Genomic DNA, 21500 nt, shown 5'->3' with positions numbered 1-21500 from the left:
CTGAGCTGCTCCCTCAGGAAATTACCTTTAAAACTTCTCTACTTTGCTCATCTTCTATCAAAATCAATACCTTTTTTCTTTACAACAGCAAAAAATAAAGTTACACTGAAGACATTTTCTTGGTCTATAGATGGGGCCTAGAGATTATAATCTTTACTTGTCAGAAAAATCAGATCATTTGCAAAGAACATGACGAAGTATCTGTGTTGTTCCTTACCCAGCACACTTCTCAAACACTTATCAAGTGAACAGCATGACAGCCAGGAAAATAAGCACCAGCATATGCACTAAGAATCTAAAAATAATCAGGACAGTCCCAGAGGTAGTAAGGAGAGGGATCCAGGAGAAATGTAGCATGCAGCACCCTGCTTCTCCTTTTGTTTTTCTTTTTTGGGTTTTATGGGAATTCTTTGTAGGGTAACTTTTAGATAATTGCTACAGATAAACATCTGTATCCCTTTAACTTGGAGACATAAGAAGGAGTAGGGAGAGCTGTAGCTGCTTTGACAATCAGCAAGTAGGTAGAACTGAGAGTTTTGCAGGTGTAGGGATTTTTCAAAGCCATTTAAAAACCTGACGTGGAATGTCTAAATTTGTTCCCTTTCTCTTACTTGTTTAATCTCTTACTCAAAATGCTTGTCCAAATTTAAGAATTAAACTATTTTCTCCTCCCATTAAGTAACAGTTTGAGAAGAACAGTGGTCATTAGATATCTTTCTCTCTCTGTCTCTCTCCATCCATCTGTCTTTCCACGTATCTAATCATTTATACAGTTGAGTTCGGATCCCTCTTTGTTGGAGTGGAGGAGAAGAAAAGGCAATTAAAGGCAGTCATTCTCACCTTTTCTCCTTGTTCTCCAGGTTCTCCCTGAGCAGAAGAACAGAGATTGGGTGTCATTAAATTATAAAATACCTATCAAGCAATGTCAGATATAACATATATTGAACACATTAGGTAAATTACGTGTGACACTTTCTATTTTGGCTGTGTACAGGAAGTTGACCTTCCTGGAGAATTGGGTATGACTATCAACACTGTATGGAATCTTAAGTCTTTGCCTTTTTATGTGGCTAACGATACGCATTTTAAGATGATCATCTAGAAGCTAGTTTGGGGGCACTAAGGACAATGTGTGGCAACACAGACTCCTGAGAGGCTTCTTAGTCCCCTGCTTTTTTATTCTTCCAAACTCAGTATCAACAAGGTGGACCAGCTCCTTCACAGAGCCTTTTATCCAAAACATCCCATTGCATGGATTATTCCAGGGGTCTGGGGGCCCAGAGTAGTTCTCCAGTCTGTTTTCCCTTACAGGATTATAAACAGTCAGTCCTGAACTTGCACAACTTTGCAATGTCATGAACTCTCTTTAATTGCTGGTAACCAGAGTATTCCAGCTCAGGTGCAGTTCAGGAGGCACTGGTACCTTCAGGAAAGACTGTGGAGTGGGGCAGAATTTGAGTTTAGGAGGGATGTCTTCACTTAATATGTGACCAGAAGAGCATAAGGACTAAAATACAAAGTTGTTCTGAATAGACTTGAATTCCTACTGTACCCAGGAAAGGGCAGGAATGGAATAGGAGAGTCTTAGTACAACTCATATGCATTACAATAATATTTTTCCTGAAAAGCTTGAGAAAGTGTTTTCATGAGATCAGACTGCTTTTAAATAAAACGGCATAAGGCAATTATTATGATTATATATTTTTTAGCTTGGAGGCAAGAATCTTTTCATTCTCTGGAACTCAACCTGACCTTTTGGTTTTCTGAATTTCTGGCCACTTTCACTGCTCAACATCCAGCCAGATGGTCGCTAGGCAACACCAGAGCAGCACTATGAACATGTATTAAGCATTAATTCCTATCATTCGGCTTTTTAGCATGGAGCAAGAGGAAAGAAGACAGGAAAACGGCTGTAGTCCCAGAAGGAGTATTTTATTTCCTCTCCTGCAGGACAAAGGATAGGTCTATAAATTTTAGGTCTGTCCTAGGTGTCTGTCAATAGCAATGTGATCTGTAAAATCAGCTGACAGACATCTGTGGGGTAGATGCACACTAGCACAGCTGACGGGATTAGACATCAGTTTTGTACTTCAAGGGACGTTCACTCATCAAAGGATTTGAGATTGTCTGCCTGTTTGGTTTAAACCAAACTGTCACCAATCTTCTTATACTTAACAGATTCAGTTGTTCTTTAAGAGACAAAGAAAACTTTCGATCCAAAAATGATCCTCACTACATTTTTTCCCTATTTAGTAATTCAGACTACATCCATTTAAAATTTTAAACATGACCATCTTTATTCTGATCTCCATTTACTTAACTGATTATGCTATGCAAGATTGGAAGTAGCCAGATCTGAGGAAAAAGCCTTGGTTGTACTATGATCATCACCTTTAGAATTTGTATATATGCACATTTCAGTCAATATGGTCATGACCCATGTTTTTATATGCTAAGTGGTAAGATGACAATAGTCATAGTTGAAACATGGGCTTTCTCATGTTACATATGTGCAGATATATGTATATTCCATGATTTTAGACAATCATGTCCTATTTGTTTTTCTGCATTTTTTAATACTAATGAAAATTATAAACATAATTTATTCATTCATCACAAAGGTCTATACTCCAGCATATTATAGCACTGACAAAAAATTCTATCCAAATGTAACCAGTGAGATATTTAAAGTTGTAATGGCTTACAGTTTTATGGAAAAACATGAGTCAAATGAAGCTGGTTGGCTTTGTACTAACCTTTGGCCCTGGTATTCCATTCTGTCCCACTGCTCCAGGCAACCCAGGCTCACCCTCAAAATAAAATACAGATACAACTAAGTAAAATTCAACATATTATAGACAAATTCAATATATTATATAGATCACTAGGGAAGATAGCCATCCAATCATGCTCTATAGACGCAGAAAGAATAAGATACCGCAGAGAATAAGCAACAAGTCAGCTGTGTGGTCTAAAATTCTGCATGCCAGAGAGAAAAGATATAATCGAGTTAATTCGCTTTTTTCATCATCAAGAAGTTGAAGTAACTGGCTATTAGAAATTAGTATCTAGCATGGTGCTGGAGATACTGAAGCCATGAAATAAATTGTTGAGTGAGTAAAAGATATTTGAAATATAAAACTCTGTTGGTGGACAACTTTAAAATGATGGATCAGCTTGGAAAAACAAAGACTAAATCACTGTATTTTCAAGTTAAAAAGAAGATGAATATTTACAAATCGAAAGCCTGAAGAACATACACATTTTTGGAAACTTATTAATTGATATGGACACTTTTGACATAAAAGTAAAAATGTCTTTGATTTCTCTTTCCAACTTTGTTAGAAAATACTTAGAATAAAACATCGGGATTTTGGTTCTTATTGTCATACTGAATGGTAGACTTTGGGGTAAAAGATGAGAGCTGTTAGGCTAGAAAAATTTTCCTCTTCAGTCTTTCTAGACTCCAAACCAGCAATTGTTTTCCAAAGGAAAAAAAGCCCCTTGAGGTGCTCATAAGATATTTTGGCCCTTCATACTTCCATGTGGCTCAAATTTGCATCAACTAGAATTTCATTTTCACATAAAAACATTCCCAAGGTCCTTCACTGTGTACTTCAACTACTGGAAAACTTTCATCTTTCCACTGAGGGTAGTAAAGTTGCTTCCAGGTTGATTTTTTCTTAAAAGGCAGAATTAAAGGGTGAGTGTTTGGTCCAGTGAGTAGGAACCCCATATCCTCTGTCAGAATACCTGGGTTCAATGCTCAGCTCTGGTTCCTGTTTCCAGTTTCCTGGTAATGTGGACCCTGGGAGGAATCAGTGATGGCTCAAGTACTTGGGTTCCCACCACCCATGTGGGAGACTTAGATGGAGTTCTAGGCTCCCACCCTTGACCCCTCCCAGAGGCCACTGCAGGCATTTGGGGAGCTCTGTCTCTCTTCATAAAGATTTCTGAGACTCTGCCTCTCAAAAATGCTGTCTGCACATTAATGTTTATTGCAGCTCAATTCACAATAGCTAAGACCTGGAACCAACCCAAATGCCCATCAACAGTAGACTGGATAAAGAAATTATGGGACATGTACTCTATAGAATACTATACAGCAGTCAAAAACAATGAAACCCGGTCATTTGCAACAAGATGGAGGAATCTGGAAAACATTATGCTGAGTGAATTAAGCCAGTCCCAAAGGGACAAATATCATATGTTCTCCTTGATCGGCAACAACTAACTGAGCACCAAAGGGGAAACCTATTGAAGTGAAATGGACACTGTGAGAAACAGTGACTTGATCAGCCCTTGTCTTGACTGTTGTACAATTTAATACTTTATCCCTTTTAGTATTTTTTTTTTGTTCTAGTACTATTGGTTGAACTCTGTAATTAACACACAATTATTCTTAGGTGTTTAAATTTAACTGAAAAGTGATCCCTGTTAAATATAAGAGTGGGAATAAGAGAGGGAGGAGATGTACAATTTGGGACATGCTCAATCGGACTTGCCCCAAATGGTGGAGTTAGAAATGTGCCAGGGGATTCCAATACAATCCCATCAAGGTTGCATGTACCAATGGCATCTCACTAGTCAAAGTGATCAATTTCAGTTCACAATTGATCACACTGATAGGTCTAAGAGTCAAAGGGATCACACAAACAAGACTAGCGTCTGCGAATAGTAACTGATAGAATCAAAAAGGGAGAGAATGATCCAACATGGGAAGCAGGATACACAGCAGACTCATAGAATGGCAGATGTCCTAAATAGCACTCTGGCCTAAGAATCAGCCCCTAAGGCATTCGGATCTGGTCTTCTGTGTATGAAGTTAATTGAAAATGAATCTTAATGGAGAATGGGACTGGGAATGGGAGAGGGAGGAGGAGTGGGGATGGAAGGGTGGGTATGGTGGGAAGAATCACTATATTTCTAAAGTTGTACTTATAAAATTTGTAATCATTAAATTAAAGGTTTCTTTGGGGAAAAATGTTTTCCAAATCACCTGGAAGACAGGAATTGTGTAATTTTTATATTTGTTTTTATATTTGTTTTCTCTGCTTCTAAAACGTATTAGTAATAACGACATTTCTTAAGTAACAAATTAACTTAATTCACTTAACTCCCACAAGTTTCATCCTAATTTTACAGTAAGAAACAGGCACAGAGAACTTAAGTCATTTTTCCAGAATTTTAGGAATATAGCAAAGATTTGAACTTTAATGATCTGGCTTAAGAGGGTCTTTGTGTGTGTGTGCGTGTGTGTGTGTGTGTGTGTGTATGTGTATGTGTATGTGTTTGAAAGATTTATTTTACTTATTTGAAGGGCAGAACTATGGGGGGGTGGGAGTTGGAAGAGGTCTTCCATCTGCTGGTTTACTCCCCAAATGGCCACAACGGCCAAGCACTTGGGCCATCTTCCACTGCTTTCCCAGGTGCATTAGCAGAGAGCTGGCTCAGAAGTGGAACGATCAGGATTCAATCTGGTGCCCATATGGGATGTGGGTGCTGCAGGCCTGGGCTTTAACCCCCTGAGCCTACGTGGGATATCTAGAAGAAGCTCCTGACTCCTGGCTTCGGCCTGGCCCAGCCCTGGTTGTTGCGGCCATCTGGGGAGCAAGCCAGTGGATGGAACACCTTTTTCTCTCTGTCTCTTATCTCCCTGTAATTCTGCCTTTCAAATAAATAAAATAATTTTTTTAAAGAAGAAGTGGTGCAGCCTGACTCAAAAGAATGCTGGCATTGTAGGCAGCAGCTTAATCCATTAAGCCACAGCACTGGCCTTCAGACTTGCTCTTAACTCTATGTGTTGCATTGATGATGAAAGTGTTGAGAAATTGAGGGGGTATAGATGATTAGCAATTTTATTCTCATTCTTATTTATATACCCCATTTAAATGACCTTTCAGATATAAAGAAACCAGAAACAAATATAAGTTACATAAAGACGATTTATGTATATAGACCAGATAAATTAGGCAATGTGAAGCTTCTGTTGCCTTATAAAAGAGCCAAGTTTTTCTATTGTGTTGGATTATTTTCATTACTAAAGTCTTAACTTTTTGGAAGAACCTATGCTTCCTGTATAAAGTTACACTATAATTGTAACTCTTACACTTTCCTTGGTAAAATTACAAAAAATGTTGACTTAGAATAATGATGGTTATTATGGGAAAATTTTGATGTGCCATTTATATATAACAAAGGATAAGACCTTGGAAATAGAATACACCCTGAAAGAAGACTATCATTTACTATGCAGCCAGAAACAGAGCTATGGAGTCTGCTTACTTCAAAGAATCCACAACAGGATGCACTAATATCATAACTCATGGTTTAATGCAAGTAAGAGATACTGCCAGGGAACAATACAAACTTTGTTTAGACTTTCAAAGAATAACCACGGTAGCCAGAGGTATTAAAAAAAATGGTTAAGCCCCTGGAACCGGACAAAATTCATGCTGAGATTCTGAAGCAAGGAAGAGAAATGTTGCTTAGGTATCTGCATAACATTCTCCTTAATATATGAACATCGAGGGACTAAAACTTGATCTCCTTTTTCCTTTGATTCTATATATTGCTAAAATAACATAAAAGGAAACCAAAAAATTGCTCCCATAATCTCATCACTCTATAATAATTGTTTGCACTTTGCCCTGTTTCCTTTTGGTCTCTTTTTTAGTTATGCTTAAGTCTTTTCTAGGAACTGTAAGCATGTGACACACTTGATGGTTCAATTTTTCATTATCTTTATGCCCCACGTTTGTTTGACATGGTACTAGTGATTGTCTTATGGACAGTTTGATTAGCTCAAAATCAGCTGTCTTCATTCATTTACTCAGTCCCACATTGTTGAATACTCAGGTTGTTTTTCAATTTTTGCTATCAAAGAAAAACTAAAACACTTTGTAAATATGTTCATATAAGTATTTTCCCATCGAGTTCTTTAGTTAGGTACTTTGGATTTGTTTTATTAGTCAATGGAAACATTTTATGGCACTGAGTTTTATTTGCTTTTACATTTGTTTAGGTGTTACTTTTCAGAACTTCATCAGCATAGGACATCACAATTTTAAATATTTTTGTGGGTATTTTGGACACAAATAAAAAATTGCTGAATTTTATATTTCTTTTTCATGTAAAGGTGAAATACTTTTTCATATTTTATAATTTAAATATGTGTTGACAAAATGCTAAAGCTGAAAAGTGAATAAAGGTAGCTGTTTCCTATATGAATAGAGGGAGGATGCAAAGAAGGAAAAATGACTCATAACATCTTTATGTTCTAATTAGTTATATCCAGAAAAATACACTCCAAGTTAGATTTTGAGGCTATGGAGTATCATTATTGTCCCAACTGAGTTTCCCAAGATGGATGAAAGAGATGTTAAAGATGGTATACAACTTTGAGTACCAAAGCAAATCTACAGGAATCTATAAGGCATTAATTCACTCAACTAACATTTAGTAAAAATTTACTATATTTTCTACTCTGAGTTGCTTTGTGCCTCATGGGATAAAAAAGATGAAATAGATAGACATGACAGGCATTCATGGGCCCCAAAAGCTTGTTTTTGAGTGTATGTGGGGGAGATATACATAATAAGGCGCGGGGGCATTGAAATAAATTCATGAAAACTTTTTTTGACCAGTTTTCTTGCACTTCATGAAGTAAAGGGGCATTATAGAAATAACAGAGAAGTCTTAATGAGGGACAAACCATATATCACAAAGGAAATTATATATTCTAATATAGTATAAAAATCAATCATGAGCCCTCTTCAAAAAAGTTATGATGATTTTATACTACTGCATAGCAGGAAAAATGTACATATACAGAAAAATACATCAGAAAAGTATAGGCAGAAAATTGGTAATTAAGGCCGGCGCCGCGGCTCACTAGGCTAATCCTCCGCCTTGCGGCGCCGACACACCGGGCTCTAGTCCTGGTCGGGGCACCGGATTCTGTCCCGGTTGCCCCTCTTCCAGGCCAGCTCTCTGCTGTGGCCAGGGAGTGCAGTGGAGGATGGCCCAAGTCCTTGGGCCCTGCACCCCATGGGAGACCAGGAGAAGCACCTGGCTCCTGCCTTCGGATCAGCACGGTGCACCAGCCGCGGTGGCCATTGGAGGGTGAACCAATGGCAAAGGAAGACCTTTCTCTCTGTCTCTCTCTCTCACTGTCCACTCTGCCTGTCAAAAAAAAAAAAAATGGTAATTAGGTTGTACATATGTATGAGTATGTGGGGTGCTACTGCATTTTTCTGGTTGATCTATCCACTACTCTGAGTGTATTTCATATTTACAAACACTGAGGATATTCTACAGAGGATGAGAAAGAAAAGAGCAGCCAACATTTCACCCACAGGCAGACTGACAGGGGGTTTCTACTACACCTAAAATTTTAGGGCTATTCCCAGTATATGACTCCCAAATGACCATTTCCATATTTAAGCTGAAAATAAGTTGGACTGACTTTTAAGAAGGATGGCTTGATGTTTTCATTAAAAAAAAAAAAAACCCAAGAACCAAAAAACCAAATGCTATTTAGAATTCTAATGTAAAACATCACTCAAGACTTTTGCAATTATTTCAGATACTGCTGTTCAAGGGCAACTTGAAAGAATACTTACAGGTAGAAAGAAATTCAGTTTTCTCTCACAGATTGAGCACTAAAGGGAAATAGGTCATTTAGCAGCAATGTTGTTTGCCATCACTTCAGTCAAGATAGTTTTCCATTCTGGCAATGGGAATTTAAAATGAGCCGTAGCTTCAGATGTTTAGCATAGTATAATTTCACATCCATCTTGTCAAAATAGATTCCTTTCTTTTTAGTGTGGCATTTTCAGAAACAACTCATCCAAACAGAAGAGAAAAACAACTTCAAGGAACATGGACCAGCATGGTATGGAAAGGGTGACATTGGCACAACACAGCACCAGGCCCGAAGTTCTCCTCCTGCCTCTGGAGTCGGTGGCGATGGTGACATGATACAGGCTATACGTGGCAGTGCTGATCACTGATAGCTCTCTAAATCACTGGGGGCCCTGGGCCCTTTTCCCCACAGAGCACAGAACGGTCTCAGTGGGTCGGGCAGTGAGCAAGAACAGCTGTTATTCATTCTCCTTCTGCAGACAGGCAGGGAGAGGGGAGACTTTGGCAGCAGGTGGATAAACAGCTCTGGGTAGAGGAAGACTCTTTGAATGCAGTGAGGCACTCAGCAAGGACTTCCAGGCATACCTGTTCAGGGTAGGGTCAGGAAAATGGCATTTCTATTCTTTATTCACGGATATCCCTGCCCTCTACACATGCCTCCCTTCCTCTTACTCCACCTCTCCCTCCTTCTCCTTCTCTCTCCCTCTCTCATTTGAGTTTTCCTCTCTAGTCCCTCTAATGGCACATGAATATGAATATGAACTTGGGTGAAAACAGAAAACATAGAAGATACACAGTATCCAAAATATTTTACCTTGAAATTTACACAAATATAGCATTTTACCATGCAAAATAAAAAATAGAAATCCTAGAATCCTACCTCCAAAGTCCAAGAGTTATTAATGCTCTGAATAGATCCTTTAACTTTTTGTGTATTTCTGTGCATTCCCAAGATATGTATGCCTAGTATAAACTGGGAGACCCAGTTTGTACTAAGAATAATAGAGTTTAGCTTCTACTAGCCTTTTAATAAGTTTGGGTCAGATGGCCAGGTAAACTATCCATCCTTGATAAACAGTTTTTCTATACATGTTATTAATATACATTTGAAATCTAAAATACAACCAATTTGTGTGTTGGAAATTGCCACCACTGAAGTCTACAAGGACAAATATAACCTGGGGATAGTATAGTTCAAACAAGTCTATGTAAGCCTGTGCCACCTCATTCTAAAGAGCACTAAGTAGAAGGACAAGTTGGAATTAAGGACCCAAAACTGAACCACACAGCCATAATGAAGTCCAAGAGTCTACATTAGTTTCTTTCACTGAACCAAGGAATTGAATAATCATAAAATCTGTAATTTATTTACTGTTGGGCACAGGCATCACACTTTAAAGATGTGAGCACCAGTGTACTTAGAATCTAAGTAGGAAAATGTCAGTCCTATATTATCTGATCCAGTTTGTTCCCTGGACAGCTTTTCCATTCCTCTTTCAGTCTAGGACTGCTGACCCAATGTCCCATGCCACAGAAACTGTGATGTGGGCTAGATACTGAAAACAAGTAAAGTTAAAGGCTGCACTGCTCAATATGATACCGTTAGCGATGTGTGGCAAGTGACAACAGAAATATGACTGTTCATAACTGAGATGCAGTTTAAGTACAAAACACAATTTTGGGGCTTTAATAGGAAAAAAAGAATGCAAAATATCTCAATAATGTGTATTTTTAAAAATATTAATTTTTGAGATGTTCAAATGATATTTTGAACATATCTTAAACATGACAAAATATATCATCAAAATTGATATTGCCTGCTTTTTATTTCAATGTAGCCAACAGAAAATTACAAATTACAAATGCAGTTTATATTTGATGCTTGCATTATGTTTCTATTAAGCATGGCTTTCATTTCAAAATTACATTTACTGGGGCTGGCATTGTGGCATAGTGGATAAAGCTGCTGCCTGAGAAGCTGGCATCCCATATGGGCACCCATTGCTGTCCCACTTCTGATCCAGCTCTCTGTTAATGGCCTGGGAAAAGCAGCAGAAGATGGCCCAAGTGGGTGGGTCCCTGCCAGACATGAGAGAGACTTTAATGAAGCTACTGGCTCCTGGCTTCAGTGTGACCCAGTCATGGCCATTGAGGCCATCTGGGGAGTGAACCAGCAGATGGAAGATTTCTCTCTCTCTCCCTGTATTTCTGCCTTCCAAATACATATTTTTTAAAAAAATTCTGGGTTATTTATTTGAAATTAAAATTTAATTGCACATCTGCATTTTATCTGACAACCCTACGTCCTACTCCCACCCTCCACAATACCCCCGCCACGAGATGATGAGCTGCTTGAGCATGGACTTTGACTGTTCTGCTCTCAATTTTTTAAAATTTATTTATTTGAGAGACAGAGTTACAGAGAGAGGAAGAGACAGAAAGAGAGGTCTTCCATCTGCTGGTTTACTGTCCAAGTGGCCACAGTGGCTGGAGCTTGGTCAATCTGAAGCCAGGAGCTTCTTCCAGATTTCCCATGTGGATGCAGGAGTCAAAGCACTTGGGCCATCCTCCACTCCTTTCCCAGGCCATCAGTAGGGAGCAGGATCAAAAGTGGAGCAGCCAGGTCTTGAACCTGTGCCCATGTGGGATACTGACGCCATAGGCAGAGGTTTACCCTACTATGCCACAGCAGCAGCCTACTCTCTTTCACAATGCCCAGAACCTATATTTACACATAAAATATGTCCAGTACATAGGTATTGGAGGAAAGAACGAATACAGGAGAAGCAAATGCATTAAACTCACGTGAAGATGTGAATCACTGGGGTAAGAGACTGAGACAGAAAAGCTGTCCAACTGGGAAGCTGGTAACCATCAGGGCAAGAGCTGGCTCCACCTCAGCTTTGGCAAGGCAGTCATTGGTGGGAAAACAGGAGGGATTCAGGTAAAGACGGAAAGATGCTAACCCTATGGCAGCACCCCTGAGTCACACCCAGGTTAATCTACACAGGAGGAGTAGAGCAAGCAGGCACACTGTAGGGCAAGAGCGAAGGGTGGAAGTGAGTTGAGGGAAGTCCACGAAGGGCAGGGTGCCAGGCATGAGGAGACCTTGCATGGCTTCCAAGACAAGCCCCAAGCCCCTCCAGCCCCTGGAGGATGAAAGGCTGTAACAATTCAGCCTGTGGGTGCAGAGACTGGGCTGTTGTCTACATGGTCATACACTCAGTTATCTCCCCTCTTCCATCTGCTGCTTCCCTCACTCCAGGTACCTCAGGTGAAGGGCAAGAAGTAGCTGGGTCAAGGCTGAGTCTATAAATTATGCTGTCATCTGATGCTCCCAAAAGACACTTGCATAATTTACATAAGTGTCCACATGGACCTCACCATCTCACTCTAACATCTGTTTTCCCCTAAGCGGAAGCACTCACAAAATAGGAGATTTTAGGTGAATGGAAACAAGCCGGTCATTCTTAACAGAAGAAGCAGTGCGTTCTGGGAGGGCAAGCTGTGCTTCCAAACAGCTGCAAAGAGGCAGATGTGAGATTAGAATCCAAGTCAGCCGATTCCCCATCTTGTACTGCTTCTATTCAAGAGCAGCTGGTGTCTACAAGCCTCATTCTGTTTTACTGCATCTCCTTTCTGTTTAGTGTTAGCAAGAAATTGGACAGTGGTTTTAGGAAGCAATCTAATCCCAGCTTTTCTACTTCTGCCTCTTAACACGGGGCACATCGCTTATACTTCTGTGGGGTTCAACTTTTTCTCGTTAGAGTATGCAGGGCTGGAGTAAATGTTTGCTCCCTTGTTGTTGGACTAAAGATGCCACCTGGTGGCTCTTTATTCCAGAGAGATCCAATTAAATTTGGTTCATGACCCAATTTCAGGGGCAACCATTTGGCTTGGCAGTTAAGTCCCTTTTCAGGATGTCCACAACCCTCATCAGAAGGCCTGGGTTCAGATCCCAGCGGCTCTGCTTCTGATTCACCTTCCTGCTAATGCACACCATGGGAGGCAGATGATGGCTTAAGTATTGGATCCCTGCCAACCATGTTAGAGATCCAAACTGAGTTCCAGGTGCCTGGCTTCAGCCTGGTGCAGCACAACCCTGGCTGTTGCAGGCATCTGGGGCGTGAACCTGCAGATGTGAGTTCTCTCTCTCCAACTGTGTCTCTGTTTCTTTCTGGGTCTCCCTGCCTTTCAAATAAATATGAAAACTAAAAAGACTCAATTTTAGAAGCCATTGATGTCTGAGATTTTCATGGAAGTCCCAGCTCAAGTTTTGCATCTCTTCGTGTCATCTCTGTTTGCCTCAAATCAGTTCTCTGGGTGAGCTAGTGCTCACAGGTGGCCTCAATAGCCCTATTGTCTCCAGCACCTAGTGAACTCAGGGCTGACTCTGGTGCTCTCGGGAAGTTGTCACAACACAGAGCATGCGGTCTGTTTCACCTCATGGGCTTCTCCTTTCTCCCCCTTCCATCTCACCTTTCTCCTCTTCCCTCCCTCCAAGACTATCCTGGGAATTCAGCTTCTCCTCTTTGAAGAGCGGTTCAGCACTTTTTAGCTGCTAGTTGCATACCCAACCCCTGATTCTTTTTCTTTCCTGGAGACACAGCAGTTTTTGTAACATGGGAACAGAAAGAACAGAAACTCTTATCCTGGACAATTGGGTGTGTTTCTACATGTGGGACCTGGCTTCTCTGTAGGGACATTGTATCTTGTGCATTTATCTGCAAACTCTCTCCCTGACAATAGAATCTATTTGCCTAAGTTGGTAATAGGAACACTAATCAGTAGAAAAAGAGACAGGTGTATCAGCCAGGAAGGTAATAGAAATAAATATGCTATTTTAGATGATGTGCTGAGTCTTATACTAACGAAAGTAATAACTAAATTCAACTTAGTATCCAAATATCATTGTGCTTTCCTTAAAAAATTACAAATGCTTAAAAACATAAAATTTAAAAGCATGACAGTTGTTTCAATAACATTACACTAGGAGCTATTTCAGAAGGAAGGCTGCTGCTTAGCACTTTTTATTTTAGATTTCATTATTGCTGATACAGACAGAACTTCATATAATGCAATTTGAATAATGCAATTATATGCAATTATTCAAAAAGAGTTGAAATGCAGAGACATAGTTAAGCGTTCAGGAGTCACAGAAAATAGCTACATTGAGATTACTGTGGTGGAATTTACATAAATGAGAGAAATTCCTTGCCTTGTGTGCACTCATCCAATTTGAAGGTCATAGATCACGGGGATACTCTTCCTCTATTTTACTATCCTCCATACAAATTCCCCCCTCCTCTTCCCACCCTGTTTCTCTTTTCAGCCCCCGTTCCCACTGGGAAGAGCTTGGGGCTTCTGTGTGAACACTGCAAGTCCTGTGCACAGCTCCTCATGCACCACTGTTCACTGTCACCTACTAGTGTGTGGGGAACACATCAGCAATGCTCCAAACCTGAGAACACGGGCCTAGGGAAAGGCCAGTCGGGGCAGTGGGGGCAGGAATCTCAGCTCCTGGATGCCTGGGACATGATGTAGAAATGGGAAAAAGGATGCTGGGTAGGATTGTCTCCCTGGCCCTGTGGGCCCCTCATCCCGTGTGAAGGGCAATTCTGCAAGACAAAAGGAGCTGAGTAGCTTCCCTGCCCTGGGAAGCATTATTCAGTATATCTTTTTTAAGTAACTTAAAGAAGGTGCAAAATTGAGCAAAACTCAGCTGGAGAACATGATGCCCAAAGGGCTCTCTTCTGCATGCAAAAAAGTTTTCTCCATGTGTACTCCTGGGGTGAGGGAGATGAAGAACAAAAGCTTATGATTTAGAAAGACACAATATTAAAATAGATGAAGGGGGTTGTATGAAGTGGAAGAGTATCGTAGTACTGGGAAAACTCAGATACAACAAAATTGGTTGCTTCCCTGGTGTCTAATTTTCTAAATCAAATAGTGAAATAGTGTTCATTGCAACTTTCCACTGGACAAGGATGCTAGGAAAAAAGCTGCAATGGCTGTATCCAGCCAGCATCTGACATTCCTCTCGCAAGAGGATAATGGGAGACCTATGACCTATGTGTCTGCAGCCACAAAGGAGCTCAAAAATGTTGGATGTTTGCAGACTGAGTATTGTACTCTGTACTCAGAATATTGCACTCTGAATGTAGACATGAAAGAATGAAGCCCCAGGAGTGACTGGCAGGCACCTTGTAACAAAGAGGAGAGTAGGAGCAGGGATGAAGGCGGCCCTGTGGCAGAAGTGTGAAGAAATGCAAGGAAGCGAGCACTCACTGGTGATGTTGAGTTGCCAGAGCAATGCCAGAACAGCCTGCATTAGTGCAGCACTTTCACGCTCATGTCACTTGACAAAATACCTTTATTTTTACAGTTGGTATAGATATGTTTCTATGACTTGCAACTTACTGTGCAAGTTTTTTAGGTTTTTAAATTTTAAGTTTTAAAATTCAGCTAATTTCTTCCTTCCTCTGGTATAGATGCTAGTAATAAACTTAGGTATACTTTGATAAATTATTCTTTTTCTCATTGAAAGAAAAGGTGCTTAATTATTAATAGACCTCAGCATGCCGGCCGCACTGGCCATTGGGGGATAAACCAATGGAAAAGGAAGACCTGTCTCTCTGTCTCTCTCTGTCTATTCTGCCTGTCAAATAAAATAAAATAAAATAAAATAAAATAAAATAAAATAAATTATTAATAGAAACTTTAAATGGTTCTGTTCAACTGGAAGAATTGTAAAGGTCAATGAAGACTAGAATGAAATAATACTATCTTACTAACAATCATATGGATATCCAGGTTTCTGAATCCTAGAGACATTTATTCTTACAAGTCAGAAAGGAAAAGTCTATTGTTATTGAGTAGTGTCTTTTAAGGGATAGTTACATTTATTATTGTGTTGTTCCCTGACCAAACTTTGAGGTTAAAGTGTTTTTTTTTCTTCATAATATTTGTTGAAGTCTTTACTTAGTGCAGGGTACAAGTATTAAGTAAACTGAAAATAGATCTTTGTAAAAATGAAGAGTGGGAACCAGGGAGGGAGGAAGAAGAAGAGTTGGAATGTGTGCGGGAGAGAACATGGGGGTGGGAAGTATCGCTATGTTCCTAAATCTGTATATATGAAATATGAAACTTGTATAAACTTGTATATAACTGAAATAAAATAAACAAAAATGACTTTGGGGTTAAGATTACAATTCCTTTTGACAAATGGGGAAACTAAGGCTCATTGAACATAACAATTTGCCCAAGGTCGTACAAGTGCTGATGACACAGCTCAGACTCTGAATGTTAAAATCCACACACTTTACTGCAATTGAAGCAGACTGCCTGGCTTAGAAGCTCTATTCTGCGACCTGCACCTGATTACCTTGAGCAAGATATGTGTCCTTTGTGCCTTAGTTGCCTCATTAATGAAGGGGAGGTAATCCTAGTACCCACTTCAACAGGACTGCTATGAGAAAAGAGTGAGGTAATACACATACAATATTTAGGTGTCTACCTGGTAATTAGCGAGTGCTGCATAAATTGTAGGGATTATTACAGACTGCCTCGATTCTCTGCACAGAGCAGAGGAGATGGAGACACAGATCCTGATAGAAATGCAATCATTCAGGCCGGCGCCGCGGCTCACTAGGCTAATCCTCCGCCTAGCGGCGCCGGCACACCGGGTTCTAGTCCCGGTCGGGGCGCCGGATTCTGTCCCGGTTGCCCCTCTTCCAGGCCAGCCCTCTGCTGTGGCCAGGGAGTGCAGTGGAGGATGGCCCAGATGCTTGGGCCCTGCACCCCATGGGAGACCAGGAAAAGCACCTGGCTCCTGGCTCCTGCCATCGGATCAGCGCGGTGCGCCGGCCGCAGCGCGCCGGCCGCGGCGGCCATTGGAGGGTGAACCAACGGCAAAGGAAGACCTTTCTCTCTGTCTCTCTCTCTCTCACTGTCCACTCTGCCTGTCAAAAAAAAAAAAAAAAAAAAAAAAAAAGAAATGCAATCATTCATGAGTTAGCCCCACCAGAAAGCTATTTTGCAGTTGGATAGCGGTTTCCAGTCCTGGGCAATGTGGGCTGGTATCACATGAGTTGAACTGGGTGATGCTAACCTGTTGTACTTGTCACAGTAAGTTACGTCATTGCTGCCTTAGAGTTAATACAAACTTCAGAATCAAGGCTATTATTTAAAGATCTGATGACACAAGAACAAGCTTTGTGGCTCATATTGATTGAATACTGTAGTGAGTAAAAATTTGGAGGAAAAACTTACTACGATGAATACAACAACCTTATGGTGGTTCACAGTACGGTGTTTTAGAAATGGGATTCTCAGACCAAGGTTATCTGTAATTTAATTTGGAAGGACTGCAGCAGAAAGCTGGCCTCTTACCCCTGTTCAACCCTGAAGTCTCATGTAAAGTCACCTCATCAGCAAGGCACTCCTTGGCCTGGCTGCCCCCAGCCCCTCCATCACAGGACTTCACAGCCACGTAGATGAACAGATTTTTAGTATAATTGTTCACTTAATGTCTCTATTCCCATTATCTAAGAAGTTCCATGGTAGCACAAACAGCTTGAACTTTGGTGCTCAGAGAGTATCTGGCACTTAGAAAGGGCTGAGTAAATATTTGTTGATGATTGATTTGATAAATCAATAAGTGAACAATGCATACATTTAAGGGATTGTTTAAATAAGTTTTTCCAAATTATGCACAAACTTAATCAGATCCAATGAATCGTTTTGAGATCTACTCTGTAAAATACTGTCTTTTGAATTAAAATGGAAAATAAACAGACTTCACGATGTCCTAATTTATTCTAACACATTTGCTCCTCTGGTTGTTTTGCAGCAGCCTGCTAGGAGTTTCACTTCCTCAACATCCTCCCCCACCAATCCCAACCCCTCAACTTCTCATTCCCCCTCTCTCACTATTTTCATTTACTGAAAAGATAACTAGTGCTAAATTTGACAGTAACAAGTCCAAACGAAGCCGGGGGAAGAGTTGGAAGGAAAAATCATACTGTAATTCTTTTTGTCAAGCCAACATTAAAAATTTCTTTCAACTAACTTTTTATTCCCCTCTAAAGGAACTTTTTTTTTTTTTTTTTTTTTTTTTTGGACAGGCAGAGTTAGACAGTGAGAGAAAGAGAGAGAGAGACAGAGAGAAAGGTCTTCCTTCCGTTGGTTCACCCCCCCAAATGGCCACCACGGCCGGCGCTGTGCTGATCCGAAGCCAGGAGCCAGGTGCTTCCTCCTGGTCTCCCATGCAGGTGCAGGGGCCCAAGCACTTGGGCCATCCTCCACTGCACTCCCGGGCCACAGCAGAGAGCTGGCCTGGAAGAGGAGCAACCAGGACAGAATCCAGCGCCCCAACCGGGACTAGAACCCAGAGTGCGGGTGCCTAAGTCGGAGGATTAGCCAAGTGAGTCGCGGCACCGGCCAGGAACTTTTAATTAATTAGGTAAACAATGGAAACAGTTCTTGTTCAGCTTAACAAGTAAAACTGAAAGAAAACTCTCCTCAAGAACAGAATAAGCTTGTGTATAAAACTGCCGGAGAATGGAGCAGGTGTTTGGCCCAGCTGTTCAGATGCCATTTGGGACACCTACATCCCGAATAAGAGTCCCTGAGCCTGAGTTCCTGCTCATCTCCCAGTTCCAGCTTCCCGCGAGTGCAGACCCTCGGAGGCAGCGGGTGCCAGGAGATCTAGTTTGAGTCTGTGGGTCTAGCTTTGTGGCTACTTGGGGAGTAGACCAGCAGGTAGGAACTCTTGACTCTCTGCCTCCCCCCCAAAATAAATCAAATTTTCTAAATGCTTCACACTTAGAGATGGAGTGAGTTGACTTTATGAAATATTCTGTAACTGGAAGAAGGTACTTCTTTAAGAAAAAAAAAATAAAGTCCTATTATTATAGCTACTGAAGAAAAAATGGTCTTGTAATTTTATAATTCTCATTTAACTTTATTTATTTATTTATTTATTTATTTGACAGGCAGAGTGGACAGTGAGAGAGAGACAGAGAGAAAGGTCTTCCTTTGCCGTTGGTTCACCCTCCAATGGCCACCGCAGCCAGCGCGCTGCAGCCAGCACACCGCGCTGATCCGATGGCAGGAGCCAGGTACTTATCCTGGTCTCCCATGGGGTGCAGGGCCCAAGCACTTGGGCCATCCTCCACTGCACTCCCTGGTCACAGCAGAGAGCTGGTCTGGAAGAGGGGCAACCAGGACAGAATCCGGCGCCCCGAGTGGGACTAGAACCCGGTGTGCCGGCGCCGCAGGCAGGCAGAGGATTAGCCTAGTGAGCCGTGGCGCCGGCTTCTCATTTAACTTTAAAAGCAAATTTAATAGGTCTGTAACTTACAAAAGAACTGAACTGTTATATTTTCTTTGAATTATTAGCTAATCTGGAATCAGTAACTAATCTTTTTTTTTTACTCAATCTTTTTTTTTTAAGATTTATTTTTTTATTTGGAAGGCAGAGTTACACAGAGGCAGAAGCAGAGGCAGAAAGAGAGAGATCTTTCATCCGCTGGTTCACTCCCCAAGGAGTCACAATGGACAGAGCTGCACTGATCTGAAGCCAGGAGCTAGGAGCTGCTTCTGAGTCTCCCACGAGGGTGCAGGGGCTCAAGGACTTGGGCCATCTTCCACTGCTTCCCTGGCCATAGTGGAGCAGCCGGGTCTTAAACCAGTGCCCATATGGATGCTGGCACTGTAGGCAGTGGCTATACCTGCCAGGCCATAGCGCTGGCCCCTAAATATCGTTCCCTTCTTAAAGTCTACCATCACAAATTATCACAATATATTCATATCACAATATATTCACAATATCACAATATATTCATAAATATATTGAATAGATTACTGGATAAATTCTGCTACAGGAGACTCAAGTTAAGTAAACAGAAAACAATCAGATCTACAACACATTGAAATTATTCCAAAATGTAATTCAGTGTTTTTAAATAATAGAATCCAGGTAACAAACAAAAATAGTATGTTAAGAAATTATAGTAGGTGAATGAGGAATAAAAAAATTATTGAGTTGATTATGTGGCCTACTGTATAGACATGAATCAACAACTTGACCTTTGGAAGTCTGAAATCTTCAGTATATCTGCCCTTTAAATACACTTGAAATAAAAAACCATTAGAAGTATGCTATGAAGATTAATGTCAACTGTGAGATCCACATGTAAGAAATGAAAAGGAATTCCAAATAGTCTAACTATGAACTAATTCAAATTTAATGTTACTTAAAAATAATATAGCTATATGACATAGAGTCAAAGATAACACACTAATATCAAGTTTTAATTTATATTTTAAAGGTTTAAAAACAATACATTCTAAAAAGCATCTGAAAAATACATGAAATAAAATCACCTGACATTTATCTTTTGTTTCAGAAAGAATCCTTGTGACTCAGGGCCTCAGAAAAATCCTAGCATTCATAGATAATATAGTTTGGTTTTACTCCTGAAAAATCTCAACATTATTTTCAAGGCCAATCACCAATTTCATCAATCTGAATGAATGAAAAATGCTTTAGCAGAAAACAACATATTTTCATAAAATGGTTTATTTTTCTCTCTTTGATGAAACTTAAGAGAAAAAACTTTTTCTTTCCTAGGTGTTATTTGCCATATTTGTAATGGCTTAGAAATTGTATCCTGCCTGGAAGGTGCAATGGTTAAGATGTTTGGGGGGCCAGAACTGTGGTGTATCAGGTAAAACTGCCACCTGCAGTGCCAGCATCCTATATGGGCACCGGTTTGAGTCCCGGCTGCTTCACTTCCAATCCAGTTGTCTGCTAATGGCCTGGGAAAGCAGTAGAAGATAGCCCAAGTCCTTGGGCCCCTGCACCCACGTGGAAAGACCCAGAAGAAACTCCTGGCTCCTGGCTTTGGATTGGCATAGCTCCAGCTGTTGCGACCAATTGGGGAGTGAACCAGGGGATGGAAGACTTATCTCTGTCTCTCTTTCTCTCTCTGTGTAACTTTGACTTTCAAACAAATAACTAAATCTTAAAAAAAAAAAGATGTTGCTTGGAATACCTGCATCCCGTATCAGGGTTCCAGGATTTGAATTCCAGCTCTGCTTTAGATCCCAACTTCCTACTAATGTTCACCCTAGGAGACAGTGGGTGATGGACCAAGTACTTGGGTCCCTGCCACCCATGGGAAACCTGAAGTGAGTTCTAGGCCCCTGGCTTTGGCCTGGTCCAGCCCTACCTGTTGCAGGCATTTGGGGACTGAACCAGCAGATGGAAGGTCTCTGTGTGTATGAGTCTCTCTCTGCCTTTCAAATAAATAATAAAGAAGTAAAATTTTTTGAAAAGAAAAAAAAAAAAAAGAAATTATTCTCCCTTTAACCATTGCCTGAAAACAAAACTACTTTCTCAACATCAAAAGTATGTCTTTGGAAAAAGTGACATTGTAATGAAGACAATGTTTTCTCAAGACTATTTAAGACTATTAACATTTTTATAGGAAAGTTTATTATATCATTATAAGCTCTTTTCTCAGAAAAACAAATTTTAGCAATGCTCACATACCTCATCAGAGTGCCTGATTTGAGTCTTGGCTACTCCACCTCTTATCCAGCTCCCTGCTAATGAACATCCCGGGAGGCAGCAGATCACGGCTCCAGAACTTGAGTCCCTGCTACCCATGAGAGACCTGGATTGAGTGCCAGGCTCCTGGCTTGTCTGGCCCAGGCCTAGCTGAGATGGGCACTTGGGGAGTGAATCAGTAGAAAGTAGATCTCTATCTGTCCCTTATTCTCCCTCTGCCTTTTTTTTTTTTTTTTTTAAAGTTTTATTTATTTATTTGAAAGAGTTACATAGAGAG

The 21500-nt window shown here is 40.6% G+C and overlaps 1 protein-coding gene across 3 annotated transcripts in view; it reads right to left on the bottom strand.

The window, feature by feature from the left end:
* The window catches only part of COL25A1 (collagen type XXV alpha 1 chain), a 530060-nt gene that overhangs the window by 86208 nt on the left and 422352 nt on the right, over positions 1-21500 (bottom strand). For all 3 annotated transcript variants that reach the window (XM_070047775.1, XM_070047774.1, XM_017347366.3), the window contains exons 13-14: positions 2757-2810; positions 841-867 (exon numbers count right to left, since the gene is read on the bottom strand). In XM_070047775.1, the coding sequence (XP_069903876.1) occupies positions 841-867; positions 2757-2810 (81 nt within the window). The remainder of the gene's footprint in view (positions 1-840; positions 868-2756; positions 2811-21500) is intronic.

Source organism: Oryctolagus cuniculus, chromosome 8 (assembly GCF_964237555.1).
Source record: "Oryctolagus cuniculus chromosome 8, mOryCun1.1, whole genome shotgun sequence".
In the NCBI taxonomy this organism is placed as follows: Eukaryota; Metazoa; Chordata; class Mammalia; order Lagomorpha; family Leporidae; genus Oryctolagus; species Oryctolagus cuniculus.
Note: the sequence above shows the minus strand (reverse complement) of the source record. Positions and strands in the feature narration are given on the sequence as shown.